Raw genomic sequence first — 22,321 nt, 5'->3', positions numbered from 1 at the left:
TCAAGACACACGGTAGTGTGTCATGCGGTCCAAGAAGCCGGCAGCCACACCGTGAGTATATTTACAGAAAGAAAGAAAATGCGATTTTCACACCTTTGTAGCTCCATGATCCCTTATCCAATTGGAACTAGTTTCACTACAGAGGTGCCCGCCATGTAGGCCACATCACATACCAAATTTGAAGGAAATCTACCTAGCTGTTTCTGAGATATGAGTGGCCAAAGCTCCATTTTAATTTCTTTGTTTTTTTTCTTCGCTGTAGGGGGGCTACGGGGGCTTTGATTTATTTTCACACACTTTGTAAAAATTTCTATAAAACACAAACTTGTAACTCCATTGTATTGATATTTGGCACAACATATAAAGGTACATTCGCGTACCAAGTTTGCTATGAATCTGATAAATATCCAAGGAGTTATGAGCGTTTATTCATGTTAAAAAATGAAATTTTTGTCACGGCTACAGGGTAAACCAAGTAGAGGAATAACTTCCTGCATCCTTAACCACTGAATGAATCACTGCTATCTCGGCTAATCACTTAATTTCTACCTTATAAATGAAAATTCTATAAAACTGATCTACCAACAGAAAATCTAGATTGTTCTAGAACATTCCAAAACAGCCAAGCTGTAAAAAAAAAGAGTGCGGCCCTCAGAAAGGCTATGGTGAAAAAGATGTGAAATCCAAGGTGGCGGCCAAGAAATGGCTGTGATGGTAGGTTAATGGTAAAAATTTTAATAACGACATTTCAGGTGAATTTTGTGCCAAGACCAAGCGGCACAAAATTCACCTGAATTGTTGTTATTAAAATTTTTACCATTAACCTACCATCACAGCCATTTCTTGGTCGCCACCTTGGATTTCACATCTTTTTCACCATAGCCTTTCTTACAGCTTGGCTGTTTTGGATTAGATTTCACTTCTTTTTGTATTTGTATATCCCAAAGCCGGCCATACGGCTTTATAACCTTTTTTTTCTTCTTTACCACAGGAAGAAGAACAAGATGAAGCAGATTTTAAATACTTTAACTAATTCAGATTTTATCAGTAAACGTACAAATTATATACATAATTCAAATACACATTTATTACATGTCAATTATTTCCTATAGATAACTTATTTGCAGCTGATCTCTCTACTGGGTGACTTGAAATGTAGCTGAACTCTCTACAGGGTGATTTTGTTTGTAGCTGAACTCTGTACAAGGTGATTTGTTTCTTACTGATATCTCTACAGGGTTACTTTGTCTGGCTTATCTCTCTAAAGGGTGATTTGTTTTTGTAGCTGAACTCTCTACAGGGTGATCCTTCTAGCTGATCTCTCTACAGGATGACTTGTTTGTAGCTGAACTATCTGCAGGGTGATTTCTTTGTAGCTGAACTCTCTACAAGGTGATCCTTCTAGCTGATCTTTCTACAGGATGACTTGCTTCTAGCTGAACTCTCTACAGGGTGATTTGTTTGTAGCTGAACTCTCTACACAAGGTAACCTCTTCTAACTGATCTTTCTACAGGGCGATTTGTTTGTAGCTGAACTCTCTACAGGGTGATTTGTTTGCAGCTGAACTCTCTACATGGTAGTTTCTTTATAGCCGAACTCTCTACAACGTGACTTCTTTTAGCTGAACTCTCTACATCATGGTTTCTTTGTAGCTGAACTCTCTATTAGGTACCTTCTTCTAGCTGATCTGACTACAGGGTGACTTGTTTGTAGCTGAATTCTCTACAGAATAACTTATGTATAGCCACGCCTACTGATCAGTTGTTATTGTATGAGTCATAATCTAGTATAATAGTGCTGTAATTAACTCTTAAAATATTGTGACTGGTTTTGTGAAAAGCAGGCTATTTAGTGGTCATCAGCTGCAAAAAAAAACTTCACAAACAAGTAAAAAAAATTAGGAATTTTAAATTAGATTAGGGACAGTGTATAGTGCTACAATAAAAAGTACTGAAACAAGCTGTAGTACGTAATGTCCAAATACTGTAAAACAATAAGAAGTGAATATCCCTACTGTGCATTGAGTGTAGCACAGTAGGGATATTCACTATTGTTTTACAGTACCGTATAGAGGATTTTTCTCGCAGACAAATTTACTTGCGAACATAAAATCATGCGACACTTAATCTCACGAAGTGACAAATTCGCGACATTAAATTCCTCGTGCGAATTTATTACTCGTTGTAATAAATGTTCGCGTAGGAGATGGAAAGCAGTGAAATTTGTTCTCTTTGCCGTGTTTCTTTGTATCTATGCTTGTGTCCACGATGAATTGATGCAGGCGCCTGAAGTTCGCCAGGAAAGGGGGAGGGCAGCCGTGTTCAGCGATGTTTGGTGAAGAAACATGTGTTGTGTAGGGGAACGAGCAACTAATAAACGCAAACAAGCACCTGGTTTGTTGTTGAACGATCCAACATGACAGTTTTACAGGCGCTAAAAACCTCACGATAAACAAAACTCCACATGATAAAATATGTCGCGAATTTTAATATTGCAAAGTGCCCAAAACGCGAGATTAAAGTCCTCGCGATAAAAACCCGCTATACGGTATTTGGACATTACGTACTACTCTGATCCAGCTTGTTTCAGTACTTTTTATTGCAGCACTATACACTGTCCCTACTCTAATTTAAAATTCCTACTTTTTTTCTTATACTTACATATTGCTTAAGTAAACAGCACAACGACATGTAAGCTAAAACAGCAACTGTTACTAACACATGTCCAAACTATGTGGCACTATTAGTACATTTTTATTATTTGTTAAGGCTTTACAGTACAAGTACTGAAGGTCTGTGGTCCTCCAGCCTGTTTAAAGTTGTTACATGTCCTAACACACAGACACTGTAGCACAGTAAATAGTTATATAGATTAATTAAACACACAGGTGTACACTTCCTGACAAACAGGTTAAAGGGGAATGCATCACAAATTGTTTGTATGTGAAGCCATTCAAGTGTATGATGTAATCATAAACAAATTGCATCATTAAAGTGGCAGTCTTTATATATCTGTCTTTGTATGTATGATGATTGTTAGCCAGGTAGGCTAGCTTAGAATTCCCCCTGGGCTGTCTAACATTGTAACAAAGCTGATACATGATGGTAGAGGGCATGATTATCTTGTTGAGATGAAGCACTTTGTTTCATACAATTACATTGCTGTTACAACCCACCTGGTTGTTGCTTTGTAGTGTCAATTACCCTGTTTATTCCTTTTACAGCAATAGAATAAAGTCTGTGGATAGTTTTTAAGATTGTTTTCCCATCCATTGACACACATGTGACTTTATTACACAGAATGGCTTTGCAACAAAACAAATTCATGACGCATTGCCCCTTTAATCACTTTATACTCCAAATAGAATTGAAGGTGCAAAAGAGATGACACTCTAATAGAATACACATGACCCAAATACTTATCATTACTGTATACTTTTTCAACTGTCCATATACTGTGGAGCAATACCTGCCATATACTGTGGAGCAATACCTGCCATATACTGTGAAGCAATACCTGCCATATACTGTGGAGCAATACCTGCCATATACTGTGGAGCAGTACCTGCCATATACTGTGGAGCAATACCTGTCATATACTGTGAAGCAATACCTGCCATATACTGTGGAGCAGTACCTGCCATATACTATGGAGCAGTACCTGCCATATACTGTGGAGCAGTACCTGCCATATACTGTGGAGCATAACCTGCCATATACTGTGGAGCAGTACCTGCCATATACTGTGGAGCAATACCTGCCATATACTGTGAAGCAATACCTGCCATATACTGTGAAGCAGTACCTGCCATATACTGTGGAGCAGTACCTGCCATATACTGTGGAGCAATACCTGCCATACACTGTGGAGCAATACCTGCCATATACTGTGGAGCAGTACCTGCCATATACTGTGGAGCAGTACCTGCCATATACTGTGGAGCAGTACCTGCCATATACTGTGGAGCAATACCTGCCATATACTGTGGAGCAATACCTGCCATATACTGTGGAGCAATACCTGCCATATACTGTGGAGCAGTACCTGCCATATACTGTGGAGCAGTACCTGCCATATACTGTGGAGCATAACCTGCCATATACTGTGGAACAATACCTGCCATATACTGTGGAGCATAACCTGCCATATACTGTGGAGCAGTACCTGCCATATACTGTGGAGTAATACCTGCCATATACTGTGGAGCATAACCTGCCATATACTGTGGAGCAATACCTGCCATATACTGTGGAGCAGTACCTGCCATATACTGTGGAGCAGTACCTGCCATATACTGTGGAGCAATACCTGCCATATACTGTGGAGCATAACCTGCCATATACTGTGGAGCAATACCTGCCATATACTGTGGAGCAGTACCTGCCATATACTGTGGAGCAGTACCTGCCATATACTGTGGAGCAATACCTGCCATATACTGTGGAGCATAACCTGCCATATACTGTGGAGCAATACCTGCCATATACTGTGGAGCAATACCTGCCATATACTGTGGAGCAGTACCTGCCATATACTGTGGAGCAATACCTGCCATATACTGTGGAGCATAACCTGCCATATACTGTGGAGCAATACCTGCCATATACTGTGGAGCAGTACCTGCCATATACTGTGGAGCAGTACCTGCCATATACTGTGGAGCAGTACCTGCCATATACTGTGGAGCAATACCTGCCATATACTGTGGAGCAATACCTGCCATATACTGTGGAGCAATACCTGCCATATACTGTGGAGCAGTACCTGCCATATACTGTGGAGCAATACCTGCATGCTATGAACGGTAGATAAAACGAAAAGAAAAAAAGTGTGCATGTGACTGGTGACTTAGTTGATTAATTTTACTGATCCTGATGCTACTATTTTCAAAAGAGAAACGAAGTTTAACTTTAATAAAATACATTTGAAATTTTGGTAAACATAAACACTCAGTTATCAGTATCTGCCATTATGTAAATGTCAATAGTGGCCATTTAGATAATCATCAAATCTCATATTGGTGCACAGCTAGCCTAGAATTCAAACCCACGGGCTGCAACCTACACTTCCATTAACCACAACAACTTCAGGGAAGTGCTAAACCAGCTGAGCTGTCTATCCTGTGGTTTGCTATGGAATGTAGCTGAAGATTTTTCTGCATCATGAACTCCCAACGTGCTATAGCGGACAAAGGAACGCACATGGAGGCTTGCAATAAACTTTGCAACGTAGCCAGATGATGGGTGTTTTATTTTGCATGTGAATTGTATCAATGCATGCACAGATTTCCAAGTAAGCATCGTCACAGATTTCCAAGTAAGCATCGTCAATAGCTGACATATGAAAATGTATGTCACAAAAAGTTGGCACTAAGAAGTAAAAAAGTTATCATAGGCAAGAATTGAACCCTGAACCTTTGGGATAACAGTTCTATATGCTAACACTTTGGCTGTTTGTCATGGCTTTGACAGGAGCGTAGCTCAAGTTTTCCTTCACACCAACTCCTTAAATGCTTCATAAAGAGCACACAGAAGCACGTAGCAATTTGTAACAACAAACTTGGAGTTGCCAGATAATGAGTGTTTAATTCTGTTCAAGTCCCATGTCGATACGTACTTTGGTTGTCAAGTTAGCGGCAACACAAGGAAAGAATGTAGACGGACAGACAGACAGCTCTTCAGCTACATACCCTACATAGAAGATTGTATTACATGCTTTAGTTTGTAATATTATTACAAAACTCTTTAGAGTGCACATTTTTGAGAACTTCTAATAGAACACACACATAATGTTCTAGTACTTCTATTGGTAGATCTATGAAATTACAAGTAGTCGGACAAATTAGGAAGATTAGGGATCAAAGAACAAAAAGGCAGGGAAACAAGGGAACAGCTAAAAAGTTGTGAAACAAGGGAGGTTGCCTATACCTGTATCCCTACTCTTCAGTCTATATGATTAAAGAGTAGGGATCATAGTCTTATACTCTTGTGGATGTATCATACTCTTCAGTCTATATGTTCCCTTGTTTCCTGTTTTTTTTTCGGTCTTTGATCCCTAATCAGGCTAAAAATTCCTAATTTTTCCTTCTACTTGTTTGTTTACTTTTTAAATAACACAATTATGACTACTGAATCCACGTGTACCACATTAAAAAAAAGAATGGTGCCAGGTGTTCCATAAAATAATTTTGCATCTGAACGCACGCATAATCAATTACACACTGAAAAGTGAGGTGGCCATTACGCGTTGTTTGTAGCTATGCTCCGCTCGTTACTCAGCATTACAAATGAAGAACAGTACAAGAAACTTCTCTGCAATGAATCCAGTCACTACAGAAAATGCAGACAAAAAGCATGACACAGCCAGAGGGAAGCCGTCACACCATCGCAAATCGACATCTTGCACTGTCAGCAAAAAGAACTGGAACACAAAGGAGAACAAAGGTAAGTCCATGATACGTGCATTGTACATACTGTGGTTGGCTAAAAGGCACATCTCGGGATGAAGCGACATCAAACAGTGAAAAATCAAGCCTGTAGTTTTATCCATTGTTTTGACTGAAGGCATCAGTTAGTTAGTCAGAATAAAATTCTGTTAAATAGAAAAATTTTAAAATTCCGTAGAAACTTCTTGGAAGGGTTTGGGGTCACTCTGAAGGCATTTTCGGAATTGGCTATGCCTAACCAATACTGCCAAGCTGTTATGAAGGAATTTGAGGCTGGTTTTAGAGTGATATTTTTGGACAAGAAATCCCAAAACTGCATGATCCCTAATATACAGTATTACTACTGATAAACATCAAACAGTACGGTAGTACCATTTAAGTATGGATTGCGGTGAAACTTTTGCGTACCGCCCAAAATTACGCCTTCAAAAATCACCCTAGAGAAATTTTACACAACAAAAATCACCTTTACGGAATAATATTAGTCCATATAATACATACTACAGCATTAAATATAACAAAACACTAACAGGTGGCTGGATATAAAATTTTTTTAAAATCGACAAAACTCAAATTTTAGTATCACTGCCTCACTGCCTGACCACAGTCGCAAGGCTAGAGGCCAAATAAAGCAGCACATGGCCACCATTTTATGCCACAATAACAAATTTACCAGTGGGATGTGCCTTTTGGGGTTCCAACGAGTGCAGGCCCTCTGCACCTTGTCTTTTCTTTTATCTTCAATCAACATGCTTGTCTTCTTCTTCATCCAACGAAACCATATCGAGGCATTAATTTTTCGCATCAACACTTTCTTTCAGCAGCATATTTAGACGCTACAGAATTATTTCAGAGTTGGATTTCAGAAGCGCATTGGTCCCGGCGCTACTATATGAGTTACACTTGCTAGATATCTGCAACTTCACGATTGGGATCCCGCTCATGATTGGTTTGCGACCACGCCCCGCCCCCCAATAAAGATAATCATGAAAAAGTACTAAGACCCGACCTCTTAACAATCTAGCTGTTAATAAACAAGATGACCTCACTCCTTGTTTGTCTAGCTAGCTGCACACCCCTTGGCTGACTCAAGATATACTCTAATACAACAGTCATGTATGATGGAACAGTTACAAGTTACATTGTTCTGGAAGACATAGTTATTATTATAAGAAAAAGAAGCAAACACAATATACTATTAGTATAACATTGTTCTAAAGGAGACAGGTACCCTCAGCAACAGCAAGGTTGACAGCAAATGGACAAGATGTTTATAAGTGATGGTATCTGCCTTTCCCATATCTACAGATGTGGAAAATACAAGTGGGCTAATACAAGTTATATTGTAGCTAACTGTGCCACAACAAAAAAGCTAAACAACTAGTATTTTAAAAATTGTTAATTTAAAATTGAAGTAGGGATCTATGCAATAAAAAGTAGTGAAACAAGAGATGAATGATGGTATAACAGCATAGCTCAGTGGGAAAGTCCCTACTTTGGCATTGAACAAAATAATAATAGCTAATGTGCCAAAGTAGGAACTTTCCCACTGAGCTATGCTGTAACACCATCATTCATCTCTTGTCTCACTACTTTTTATTGCATAAATCTTTACTTCACTTTTAAATTAACAATTTAAAAAATACTAGTTTGTTTATAAACACCAGAATTTTCATTTATACAGCAGAAATTAAGTGAGGTGAGCAGCCAAGATAGCAGTGGTTCAGTGGTTAAGGATGTGGGTGTTAGGCATGGAGGTCCCTAGTTTCTGGTACGATTTTTTAAACATTTATTGTGTACCTTTCTTTTATCCCACAGTGACCGCAATTTTACACTTGTTTGGTTTTTGTTCTATACTTTGCAGCTGTACGTAATTCTGTTGTTATGTAATTCTGTTGTTACGTAATTCTGTTGTTATTCAAACTAACAAAAGGCACTGCTATGATGATCAGCCTATCTACATACCAATTTTCAAGTTATTCCCATACTTGTAGCTGTTGATCATTTTTAACAAGAATAAACTCTCATAGCTGTTTGAATATTCATCTAATTCATAGCAAACTTGGTATGTAAATTCACCTTTATATGCTCTTCAAGGGATCATAGCAAAAAAAGTAGTGAGACAAGAAAGGTTGTCTACAATAGTACATCTGGACAACAATCAATCTCTACTTCGTCTTATTCTGTCCACTAGAATATCTGCAGCTGTTGATAACCTTCTTTGTATTGCTACATTATTTATTTCGTTGATCCCTTCAGTTTGCAGTGGTGTGCCAAAAATGAATTCTGAGCGTCTGATAGTGAACAACAAAACTTCATACAAATTTTATTAAATGCTCACCTGAAATACGTATGGATAATATAGTATTTATTTAAGGGTGGCGGTTACTCGATAACGCACACACATAATTGAAAAATATTGGACACACGTAAGGAAATTGTTCTTTGCTTCATTGTACCCTTATAAGGTAGTGAGTGATGTTATCAAAGAAAATGTAGGCACCAGGTGCCAGCCTATCCTGAGATACCGAGGCATTTATTTTGTACCATTCTAGGAAAATAACTCACCAATCATGCTAGTTAAGACTTTGAAACTTTCTTAGGACCTAGTTTCATCATTCTTACCAGCTCTATGGATTAGTTTTCAACAATCTCTCATTAGAACATGGTACAAAAGCTTTCTTTACACTTTGCTGTATCATATTTCTGATCCACAACTACGCTTTAAAAAAATCGATCCATAGGGCTGTAGAGATATTTTAAACTTGCCATCAATCAAAAATTTGATCGCCTAGCGTGTTGTTTGGATAGATATTTGCCCTGATACAGCCTACCCTGATACAGCCTACCCTGATACAGCCTACCCTACCCTGATACAGCCTACCCTGATACAGCCTACCCTGATACAGCCTACCCTGATACAGGCTACCCTGATACAGCCTACCCTGATACAGCCTACCCTGATACAGCCTACCCTGATACAGCCTACCCTACCCTGATACAGCCTACCCTACCCTGATACAGCCTACCCTACCCTGATACAGCCTACCCTGATACAGCCTACCCTGATACAGCCTACCCTGATACAGCCTACCCTGATACAGCCTACCCTGATACAGCCTACCCTGATACAGCCTACCCTGATACAGCCTACCCTGATACAGCCTACCCTGATACAGCCTACCCTGATACAGCCTACCCTGATACAGCCTACCCTGATACAGCCTACCCTGATACAGCCTACCCTGATACAGCCTACCCTGATACAGCCTACCCTGATACAGCCTACCCTGATACAGCCTACCCTGATACAGCCTACCCTGATACAGCCTACCCTGATACAGCCTACCCTGATACAGCCTACCCTGATACAGCCTACCCTGATACAGCCTACCCTACCCTGATACAGCCTACCCTGATACAGCCTACCCTGATACAGCCTACCCTGATACAGCCTACCCTGATACAGCCTACCCTGATACAGCCTACCCTGATACAGCCTACCCTGATACAGCCTATCATGTACAACAAAATTGGTAACAGTAGGCGCCCGCTAATTGACAAAGACATACAAGTGCCGTGGTGAATCATTGCGAACGCAAGACACGCATGGGTTTGTGGTTTACCACAAGTACTACCATTTTGGTTATAAACACTTTATATCATAAAATCGCCGCAGCAATCCTTTCAGAAGGTTACCTTTCTAATAGGAAGCTACTATAACCAGTTGTGGTTACTTATTGGCTTCTTAAGATTAAGGTTACGGTATAGTCACGGGCAATCATTCAAAATTTTGAATGCCTATCAATACTTTTGGAGAAGCCCATAAAACCAGTCTAGCAGCGTGAAAAGTTTTAAATGAAAATGAAGCCCTTCATATTTAATGTTTTTATGTAGCTACAGTGTAGTTTGAGGCAGGTGGAACACTACAATTTGTTGTAGTAACACAAGTAAGCCAGCCCATACACCGCTCAGCTCCAGCTGTCACTACCATGTTTTTCCGCCGCCAAATACAGCAAAAGCTGTAGGCTCTATTGGCTTTTCTGGGGCATAGTGATACTGTATATTAAATTTATTAGGTCCTGTGGAAGCGTTTTTGGCGTGTTTCTTCCCAGTGACTCAGATACAAGCCTTCAAAGAGCTTGTTTCACCCGAAAAAACTACTAAAAGTTTAATAAAAGGCCTATACAACCAGTAACTTAAAAAATCGCTTCCACAGGACCTAGATATTTTAGTTGTTTAGCCACTTGTTTCAAAATTATAAGGATTCAGTAATCTGTTAGTCTGGTTTTTGGCGGCACGTTTTTATAAAACATCACTCTATTGTAGACCACACACCCAAGAACAGTCGTTGTTCTGTAGTAATAACAAACAAGCACAATTAGTTGTATTGCTAACACAACACAGTTGTTGAAATTATTTATCCCTGCTTGGGTTAAAGCAGGTTTTGTAATTTGTTCCGCCCACGCATTTTAAACTATTCCGTAACCTTAACGTGGGCTAATTGAGTAGCCGCCACAGTTGTCTGAAATAGGGTGACTGTTCAGTGAAGCTGAACTCTAATTCTAATACACAGTTTACAATATATTCTAATATAACACACGCCTAATAAACACATAACTACCGCTAACATATTATTACAGAACTACCACTAACATACTACTACAGAACACTCACAGCTTTAATGAAGGTAGTTAACACAGCAGCAGCTTCACCAGTATCATCTTTCTGCTCTACATGATGTAACACTGACCTAGCTCTGATCATGTAGTAACCACCGCTGGCAGCAAGAGTCTGTTATTATACACAATATGTACTAGTACTTCTAGTGTACAAACAGCAAAATAGTTTATATACTTCAGTGACGATTATTACTAATATTTGTAATAGTAATGGGAAGGCCCCCAACATACTCTCAGCAGTACAGAGTTGTGTATTACAGTGTAGAGATACTGTTAAATATAACAATACAAGTACTGTCTGAGTGAGCAATAATAAGTGAAAAAATTGTGAAATCAAAGGTGGCAATACGATGCGGCACCAATTTGTTCACAGTATAGTTGCTTTGGAAAATATACCACTAAAAAGCGAGCCTATGACAAGCTTTAATTGAGGCTTTCATATTACTTGTTTTCTTTCTTTTATTTCTACAGGTTGGGAGTGACAAAGAAGATATTTCAATTGTGTTGTATGTGTCTGTGTCGTTTAAATATTAATTTACTGTAAAATTTTACATGAACTCTCAACAGGGTTCCATGTTTGTAAGTGAACTCATTACTGTAACAATGGCTAATGTAACTTATTCTGGGCTTATACCCTGCTGGACATATCACTGTCTGTCTAGTATCAAGACACACGGTAGTGTGACGTGCGGCCCAAGAAGCCGGCGAGCAACACCCGTGAGTATATTGACAGGAAGAACAAAAACGCAATTTTCGCACCTCTGTAACTCTGTGCTTCCTTGATGAAACACGACGATTTTTACTGTGGATACTCCCTCCAACTTCAGTACTCCACATTCCAAATTTGAGCGAAATCGCTTCAAGCGTTCCCGAGATATGCGACTTCAAAAATTGGCTTAGTTTCTTCGTTTTTTTCTTATATTTCTTCCTCTTTTCGCACACTTACAATAACTGCTATAAACGCGAACGCAATATCCGATTGCCTTGAAATTTGGCACACAGAAAGGGGATATAAAGGCCCATCTCTGTACCGACTGTGGCTGGAACACGATAAACAGGCAAAGAGTTATTAGCGAATATTCACAAAAAAATAACACCAATATGTTGTCACGTCTACAGGGTAAACTGCTTACGGGAAGAAGCTGAAAATCGGTGGGTGAATAGGTTAACTATTGAACCTCAAACCTTTTGTGGTTTGAAAGAAATCGAGCTAAAACCAGGAAGATACAACGAAAAACCAACAGTGTGTAATAATTATGCAATAGAGATTAACTAATAAAAAAACGACTACTTTCCACGCCCACCAGAAAAACCGCTTGGGGTAATGCTTTGAAATTCGCTGTACAGATAGAGTAATCATCTTAGAAAAGATCTTCAATGGTGTAGAAGAATCAGACTTTAAGCCACAGAGTTATAACACGAAATCAAACTTGGTGTAGCAAGTGCGAGATCAAGATACTCTAATAGAGCAGTCACCCTGAAAAGAATTCAAAAGATCAGCTAGAAACTAGTAACCTGTATAGAGATAAGCTACAAACAATTCACCCTGTAGAGATATCAGCTAGAAGAAGTTACCTTGTAGGGAGTTCAACTATGTAGTTCAGCTAGAAGAAGTTGCCTTGTAGAGAGTTCAGCTACAAAGAAACCACCATGTGGAGAGTTCAGCTACAAACAAATCGCCCTGTAGAGGGATCAGCTAGAAGAAATTACCCTATGCAGAGTTCAGCTACAAAGAAACCATCATGTAGAGAGTTCAGCTGCAAACACATCACCTGTAGAGAGTTCAGCTACAAACAAATTACCCTGTAGAAAGATCAGCTGGAAGAAGTCACCTTGTAGAGAGTTCAGCTACTAACTAGAGACATCAGCTAGAAGAAGTTACCTTGTAGAGAGTTCAGCTACAAACAAATCGCCCTGTAGAGGGATCAGCTAGAAGAAATTACCCTATACAGAGTTCAGCTACAAAGAAACCATCATGTAGAGAGTTCAGCTACAAACACATCACCTGTAGAGAGGTCAGCTACAAACAAATTACCCTGTAGAGAGATCAGCTAGAAGAAGTTACCTTGTAGAGAGTTCAGTTACAAACAGTTCACCCTGTAGAGAGATCAGCTAGAAGGACTCACCTTGTAGAGTGTTCAGTTGCAAAGAAACCATGCACCATGTAGAGTTCTGTAATAAATATATGTATTATATATATAATTTGTACATTTATTGATAAAATCAGAAATATTTAAAGTATTCATCTGCTTCATCTTTTCTTCTTTCCTGTGGAAAAGAAAAAAAAGATAGGTTTAAAAAGCCCCAAAGCCGGCTATAGGTCAGCTTTGGGGTATACAAATACAAAAAGAAGTGAAATCTAATCCAAAACAGCCAAGCTGTAAAAAAAAGAGTGCGGCCCTCAAAAAGGCTATGGTGAAAAAAGATGTGAAATCCAAGGTGGTGGCCAAGAAATGGCTGTGATGGTAGATTAATGGTAAAAATTTTAATAACGACAATTCAGATGAATTTATTGCCAAGACCAAGCAGCACCAAATTCACCTGAATTGTCGTTATTAAAATTTTTACCATTAACCTACCATCATAGTCATTTCTTGGCCGCCACCTTGGATTTCACATCTTTTTTCACCATGGCCTTTTTGAGGGCTGCGCTCTTTTTACAGCTTGGCTGTTTTGGATGAGATAACAAAGTACCAGGTACAGCTCAAATACAATTAAATGTCGAGTGTCACTCAGACCTAATTCCTAGTATAAGCACAAACAGTACTAGAAAATTACTAGGAAATTTCTAGTAAATTACTAGGGAAATATGATCACTTTAACAGTCATGAATTAAAGTATGGCTACAGGTGTAGGTGACCTCCCCTGTGTCACTGTTACAATCCCTGTTTGAGATTTTCTTTGACAAAATTGGTGAACCAACACACATATACTGCATCAAAGGAAAGAAAGCCATCAGACATGCCATTTTGTACCTGAACATGCGTCCCTACTACCAATAAGTGAGTCATTACACTGTTTTCAGCTGTAACCATCTCTGCTCAATACAGGCAACATCTGTTCAGTCAGTACAAGGAAACCATATTATGAGTACATGCAAATCAACACCTATACGAGAGAGAGAAAGACATCGAACACAAAGGAGGACAAGGTTAAGTTCATTATGCATGCATTGTAGCAGCTGCAGTTGGTAAAGGAGACACATCTCAGGCCTAAGCAGCAGAACAGATAGCATATCAAACCCATACATGTAGGTCGAGTTATGCTTGACATCAGTCAGTTGAAAACATTTACTTAAACTATAAGAAATTAAATTCCATAGAAACTTGTTGGAAGCGTTTGGGCTGCTCTCTGGAGGGCATTTGGGTTTGCTGCCCACCACACTGTTGTGAAGGTTGGTTGTGGGGTGACATTTTGGATAAGAAGCCCAAGATCTTTACTATATAAGATCCATTACCCCGCAACAAGTGATAGTTCTTGTGTAATTATCACAACACAAGAAAGTCACACAGGAACTAACCAATAAATTATCCTGCTCTTCTTCACTAATATCCAGCTGGTTGATGGTTACTACTGACGACTGCTTTAATCCATCCAGCTCTACCACTCCCCTGTACACACCATGGTGATGGTTGTCATGGTGATCATTACTACGTACCTTTTAGTAAAATGTTCTCCTACAATAAGAATACACAGTACACTTATGATCAGTGTAACCCTCTGAGCAAAGAACTGGCTACTTTGTATTTTATTTTTCAAACTTCAATTATGACTTAGAGGGAAAAACACAAAGTTTCAACCTTATCTGGTGAAACCTTTGGAGTTACAGTGATAGACAGCAGGAACAGCAAAACAATTAAAATGTACAGTATTTATTACCTAATCCAAAACAGCCAAGCTGTAAAATAACAGTGCGGCCTTCAAAAAGGCCAGGATGAAAAAAGATGTGAAATCCAATATGGCGGCCAAGAAATGGCTGTGATGGTAGGTTAATGGCTAATTACGACAATTCAGGTAAATTTGCATTGCTTCCTCCTAGATTCGGCACAAAATTCACCTGAATTGTTGTAATTAAATTTTTTGCCATTAACCTACCATCACAGCCATTTCTTGGCTGCCACCTTGGATTTCACATCTTTTTTCACCATAGCCTTTTTGAGGGCCACACTCTTTTTTTACAGCTTGGCTGTTTTGGATTAGATTTCACTTCTTTTTGTATTTGTATACCCAAAGCCGGCCTATGGCTGGCTTTGGGGCTTCCTTCTAACTTGTTTTTTTTTCTTTTCTGCAGGAACTGTGGAACAAAGGAAGAAAAAATGTGTACAGTTTTTTGTCTGATTAAAAATATTTGTATATTTAACAATGAAAGATAATCATACCGTAGGTAATAAGGTGACTTCTTATACATAACTGAACTGTAGCTGAAACTCCAAAGTTTATAAGTGAACTCTTTTCAGAGTGACTTGTTTCTAGCTGAACTCTCTACATGGTGATTTGTTTCCAACACATATTTCTACAGGGTAATTTGTTTGTAGCTGATCCCAGGTAGCTTGTATCTAGCTGATATTTCTACAGGGTGACTTGTTTGTAGCTGATCTCTCTACATGGTGGTTTCTTTGTAGCTGAACTCTCTACAAGGTAACTTCTTCTAGCTGATCTCTCTACAGGGTGACTTGTTTATAGCTGAACTCTCTACATGATGGTTTCTTTGTAGCCAAACTCTATGCAGGGTGATGAAGTTGTAGCTGAACTCTCTACAGGATGGTTTCTTTGAAGCTGAACTCTCTGCAAGGTGATTTCTTCTAGCTGATCTCCCTACAATGTAACTTCTTGTAGCTGATCTCTCTACCAGGTAACTCGTGTCTAGTTGTACACTCTACAAGGTGATTTGTTTGTAGCTGAACTCTCTACAGGATGGTTTCTTTGTAGCTGATGTCGCTACAGGTGACTTCTTTCTAGCTGATCTCTCTACAGAGTAACTTGTTAGTAAAGCTGAAGTCTTTACATGGTGGATTTTGGTTGTTAAACTCTTTGCATGAAGACTTGTTTGTAGCAGAACTTCTACAGAGTGAATTGTTTGTAGCTGAACTCTCTTCGGTGTGACTTGTAATGTTCTGAATCACTATAGCAATATATTTGTAGCTGAACTCTCTATAGGGTGACTTGCTTCTTGATGAACTGTCTATAAGATTAACTGTTTGCAGCTGAACTCCCTACAGAATAACTTGTAATGTAATATAATTCTATAATTGAGTAAATAAATTAGCTGAATGCTCTATTAGGGCGACTGTTCTATTAGAGTATCTCGATCTTGCATTTGTTACACGGAGTTGGCTTTCGAATCATAACTCAGTGGTTTGTACTCCGATTCTTCTGTACTACTACAAGGGCTTTCTATGAAGATTATTCCAGCTATACATCGATTTTCAGCTCATTGCTCTAGGCAGTTTGCCTAGTAGGTGTAAAAACTAATACCTTTTTATTCATAAAAATCGATCGCGTAATTGTGACACAGGTTGGGTTTTGTGTCATATCTGCATGGTCTTTATCTCGATTCCTTTCAAACCACCAAAAGGCACTCCTACGATGGTTACTCCATCTACATAGCAATTTTCAACTCATTCCATGAAGCGGTTTACCCTGTAGGCGTGACAACAAATCGATCTTGTTTTACATGAATAATCGGTCATAACTCCCGAACCATTCATCGAATTTGCACCAAATTTGATACTAGGATTCGCCTTTGGACTTCCTTTCTGTGTGCCAAATTTCAAGGCGATCGGAATACGCATTTGCATTTTATAGCAATTTTTGCAAGTGTGCGAAAACACCAAGAAGAAAAAAAAAAGAAGAAAAATCAAAACTTTGGCAGCTTGTATCTCGGAAATGACTGGAGCGATTTCCTTCAAATTTGGTATGTAGACTCCCCTGGCTGGCGGGCAACTCTGTAGCAAATTTGGTTCCAATCAGATAAGGGATCACCAAGATACAAAAGTGTGAAAATGACGTTTTCTTTCTTCCTGTCGATATACCCACGGTGTGGCGCGCCAGCTTCTTGGGCCGCACAACACACTATCGTGTGTCTTGATATAGTTATACAATGGGCATGACTGCATTAATACAAGCAGAGCACGAGTGATGGTTGTATAACTGTTATGTACCATCCACCTAATAGGTGGGGAGAGTCTCACAAAACAGCTATAAAGGCCAGGTTTCTAACATTGATTGTGGGTGACAGAGCTGAACATTACGGTGACGTTCCCTCTACAGTACCATAGCCACCTGAGATATTGAAAGCTAGTACTCTATAGGCTATATCACTAAACCTGCATTAGCTGTTTGACTCTCATCATGTAGTGTTCAGATCACTCAATCTCCCATGATTATCTCAATTGAAAAAGCAGCTAATAGACAATTTCAGTAAACAAAACCTAATACCAGAGCCTGAAATTACGGTCGGACATCGGACAATTTCCGACCATTATTAGTATTTGTCTGAACAAGTATCATTTTGTACGGACATAACATCCGAGCCAGTATTAAAGGCGATAAGAACACTGCCAACAAGTATAGTATTTAATTTACAGTACTAATTACGATACCGCTCAAATGCAACGTCGTCTCGTGCGAGTGCGAGTGATTAAAAAAGGGCGTGGCACCCATTTCATTCTTGAGTATTCATCCCAAACGAAACGGGATGAATACTCATGAACGAAACGGGTGCCACGCCCTTCAATTAGCGAGATCCAGCGACGAAACTAATGGGAGAACAAGTCTTCTTTGCTAGCACCAGTCCAACTGATCGACAAATAAAAAAGTGTGCACACGTGAGCATGTGCCAATTTTACGAACGAAAAATTTCTCCTCGTGGCAAAGCAGTTGTTTCACTTTAGTATATACGTTACTGTATACGTATACTGTAGTTTTTGAGCCGAGCGATATTCAGTAAGTTTGGTAACTTATACTCGCCAAACTGCTTCATTGGGTGCTGGGGCGAGCAAGTCTAGTGTACCTCATGTACGCATAGTGCTTTCCGGGCTTTGGTAGCTAGTCAATAGAAGAACTTTGAAAGCAGTAAACTAATTTATGGGCCCAGAAAGCAGTTTGGCGAGCAAAAGCACGTGTAACTATTCGTGACTACCTGGGTTACGTGCTGTTGTTGGTACGTATTTCAGGTATTGGATAACTGTACATCAATGTCTAAGAGAACTTGCAGTACTAGCTCTGATGGTGACAGCAGCTCTTCCACAAAGCGTCGAAAAGTAAAGTTTGGCACCTTTCGAAAATGGCTTATGGACTATGACCGTGAGTACAAGACTTTAGCCTGGCTAGATTCAGATACATCTTGGGAAAATGGTGAAAAAGTTGTGGAGAAGCTAAAATGTAAAGTATGTAAGAAGTACAAAGAAAGAATTGTTTGTAAAAAGAATTTCAGTGGAAAGTGGATTGAAGGAGCAGAGAACGTGCAGACCACCAATGTAGTTGATCATGCTAAATCAGATCAACACCTTCATGCCATGAGACTTCTACAGTTGGAGGAAGCCCAAAGCAGAGGGAGAGATACTACTAGATTGATGCCAATTGTACAGTCACTAAGTATAATTTCTGAGGAAGAACGGCAAAAATTAAAACTGAAGTTTGACATTGCGTATTTTGTGGCAACTGAGCACATCGCCTACCAGAAGTACCCCAAATTATGTGAGTTGCAGATAAGACACAGTGTAAACCTAGGAACCTCATACTTGAATGAAAATTCAGCAAAGGAATTTGTACAGTATATAGCTGAATCAAAACTGAAATCTGTACAGTCAGCAGTTCAGAGCTCATCTTTCTTTTCACTCCTAATGGATGGGTCTACTGATGCATCAAATTCAGAAAATGAAATGGTATTTGTTATGTGGTGTGATGTAAACAGTAATGACCACACTGTACATACCAGAATGACTTACCTGTCGATGCATACACCACTTCACACAAATGCTGAAGGTCTCTTTGAGTCTCTTCAGCAAGGGCTTCAGTTGTTAGGTATATCATGTGTCACACAAGAAATGTGCAGTGGTTTGGTGGGAATTGCTACTGATGGAGCATCTTCCAACATTGCTGCTAATGGTTTGCGTGGATTGGTTCAGGGAAAACTCCCCTGGGTTGTGTGGATGTGGTGCCTAGCACATAGAACCGAACTAGCTATCAGCGATGCCCTTTCAGGTACCCCTTGCTTTAAGGCTGTAGATGATATGCTTCTGCGTTTGTATTACCTATACCAAAAATCTCCAAAAAAGTGTAGAGAATTGGCTAATATTGTTTCTGATCTTAAAAAAGTTTACCTATTTGATGATCAGGGAGGAACCAGGCCAATTCGAGCTTGTGGCACTCGATGGGTGTGCCATAAAGTTAGTGCTATGAAAAGGGTTATAGCCAAATTTGGAGCATATACTGCTCACCTTTGTACTTTGTCTGAAGACTCATCAGTCAAGTCTGTGGATCGCAGCAAGTTCATTGGCTATTTACAAAAATGGACCGATGCGAAATATTTATTGGGATGTGCCGTATTTGTTGACATCTTAACACCATGTTCAATATTTTCTAAAAGCATGCAAGCTGATGAGCTAGATATAGTTAGCGCACTTACATACCTACTTAAAACTGTGAAAGAAATAGACAAACTTAAGAAAAATCCAATATCCAAATGGGAAGTTTACTCTACAATTGTTAAAAAGGTTGTTCGTGAAGATGGGAAACACCTGTACCAAGGGCAAGAATTGAAAAGATTTGTTGAAGCAAAATCTTACTTTGAAAGTCACTGCATGGAATTTTGTCACTTTGTAGTAAATAAGTTACGTACACGTTTACAATGGTCTGACATGCAGTTATTCCGAGATGTGATAGTCGTGATGGCTACTCAAGGATGGGAAAAAATACTACAAGATGAGCAAAATGATGTTGTTGATGTTGAAGATGCTGATGGGGATGCTGATGACAACAATGATGGTTCTCAGTCAAACTCTTTGGATGCTGTTGACAGGTTGGCCAAGCACTTCAAAGTACCATTAGAAATTGCAGGTGCTGATATCAGTGAAATTCGAGAAGAATTCAAGTCAATGATTGAGTATGCCATTCAGTTTATTTCACTTCCAACCATGGACTACAAATCAGCATGGTGGCGATTGTTTAATTGCCCCAATTCTTCAGAATGGCAGAACGCACTTCTTTTAGCAAAAATTTTGTTTACTTTGCCAGCTTCTAACGGTAAGCTGGAAAGAGCGTTTTCTCAAGTAAACCTTATCAAAACCAACAAGAGGAGTTCCCTTGCCCAAAGTAGTTTGAGCAACCTAGTAGCTTTAAATATTGATAAATCTCCACTTCGGGACTTCAAACCAGATTCTGCGATAGATTTGTGGTGCAGTGCTAAGCAAAGAAGGCCCTCTCATGGCCCACGTAAACATTACAAAAAGCGCTGCAGCTCTAAACATAAAGAAGCAACATCAGATTGTCATTTATCTAGTGCATCAGCAATGATTTCAACACGTGATGTGGTGGTTGTTGATGATGATAGCAATGCTGAAGAGGTTGAATATTATGGTGATGAAGAAGAGGATGATGAACTTCAACAAGAGAAGTTTCTGCTTGAAGACTGGGATGATTGGGTATTGTAATTATATATCATTTTTACAATTTTTTTATTTGTGTATGTGGTTTACTGTTTTAACTTTACTCTGTTTCCAAACGCAACTCAACTGTATATTTTATTTTTTTATTACTTGTATTTGAACTCAACTGATTATGTCAGACCAAATATAAGAATGTCTGAACAGTTTTGGGTTTGTTCAGACACTTTGTCAGAACATTTCAAAAAAGTAATTTCAGGCACTGTAATACTAGTCTAATTCTTACTGTCCACAGTGGCTAAACTCAAATCTGGTGGCATGACAAAAACTGGTTGCCATAATTGAACATAATGGTGAGTATTATTTAGAATATAATAGTTTTATAGAGTCATTGTTAAAGTGGACTACAGTTTAATTAATCTGGGCTCAGATGGTACCAGACTATAGTATGCTCACGTTGAGCTGAATCCTCAAAAACATTTAATAACTCATGGATGATGCAATTACACACGATCTTGAAATTTGGCCCATTTGTAGTACTGCTTGACCCGCTAAAAATATTTTAAAATCTTTTTGTTCAAATGTTTGACACAGCCAATCAAAATTTTCACAATACATTTCCTATGGTGAAGCCATATAAGTACAGTGGCCATTACAGCCAAACTTGTAATGGAGCCAAACCGTACGTGTCTGTTGTTGACACCTTTGCTGTTACCAATGATCATCTGGTTAGCTGAAATGTTAACTCTGTTGAGAAAAAATCCACTTTTAATTTTTAGCTGTTTTTCAGGATTCAGCTCAACATGAACATACTATATAGTAAGGTGTATAAGTACTTTTATATATATGCAGACTGGAGTTAATTGTGGCCACCACGTTGGCTTTTTCGATTGCCATTGGATGCTTGGTAAACATTATACATATTGGTGACGTTATGGCCCACAATCAGCTTTTACATGTCCGGCTATACATGTAAAAGAATCTAAGTGATCTGTGAGGTGTCTTTCCACCTATTAGATGAGGTGTCGTAGCGGTCTCGGCTGCCAGTGCTCGTGCAATGCTGCACAAAATTGCAGCTAGTGCAATATCTGTATATTGCACTGTAGTTGGTGCGTTATAACTTATAATGCACTCACTGTGGTCTGTAACAGTGCCATGAATTATGAAACATTAAATTACAAGAACTAATAAATAGAGGTGCACCGATATGACTTTTAGTCGATATTCCGATAACCGATATAAAATAATATTATCAAGCCGATAAACAAAGCCGATTCGATATGGTAGCATGGAGTTTTTCTCTAACAATTTGCTCTCTAAATGTAGCAAATAAGTGACAGAGTAGGACTATAATCAATAGCCAACACTACATAATCCTACACTGCTAGGATATTACTAGAGCGTGAGTGCCCATAAATAGATGTTTATGTATATCTGTATAACCTGCTTTTTTAAGCATGTTACCGATCCAATACCGATATGAAAAAACAAGACCGATAGCCGATCCGATTATCGGTGCACCTCTACTAATAAATGGATAATATGAAATAGTTATAAACTAGTACTCACCCTGATCAAGAGTGATCAA

At 39.0% G+C, this 22,321-nt stretch overlaps 2 protein-coding genes across 2 annotated transcripts in view; one reads left to right on the top strand and one right to left on the bottom strand.

Moving 5' to 3' along the window:
* LOC136256984 (ER membrane protein complex subunit 10-like) overlaps positions 1-22,321 on the bottom strand; it is a 61,692-nt gene that overhangs the window by 25,559 nt on the left and 13,812 nt on the right. The window contains exons 3-5 of the mRNA XM_066050075.1: positions 14,787-14,805; positions 14,649-14,739; positions 11,124-11,240 (exon numbers count right to left, since the gene is read on the bottom strand). Of these exons, the coding sequence (XP_065906147.1) occupies positions 11,124-11,240; positions 14,649-14,739; positions 14,787-14,805 (227 nt within the window). The remainder of the gene's footprint in view (positions 1-11,123; positions 11,241-14,648; positions 14,740-14,786; positions 14,806-22,321) is intronic.
* On the top strand, positions 3,407-4,813 carry LOC136256486 (proteoglycan 4-like). The gene is made up of 2 exons (XM_066049460.1): positions 3,407-4,177; positions 4,259-4,813. Exons 1-2 carry the CDS (start codon positions 3,407-3,409, stop codon positions 4,811-4,813), a joined length of 1,326 nt encoding a protein of 441 aa, XP_065905532.1.

The sequence above is a fragment of the Dysidea avara genome, chromosome 5 (genome assembly GCF_963678975.1).
Source record: "Dysidea avara chromosome 5, odDysAvar1.4, whole genome shotgun sequence".
NCBI classification, from domain to species: domain Eukaryota; kingdom Metazoa; phylum Porifera; class Demospongiae; order Dictyoceratida; family Dysideidae; genus Dysidea; species Dysidea avara.
The sequence above is the reverse complement of the archived record's forward strand: the minus strand, read 5'-3'. Positions and strand labels throughout refer to the sequence as shown.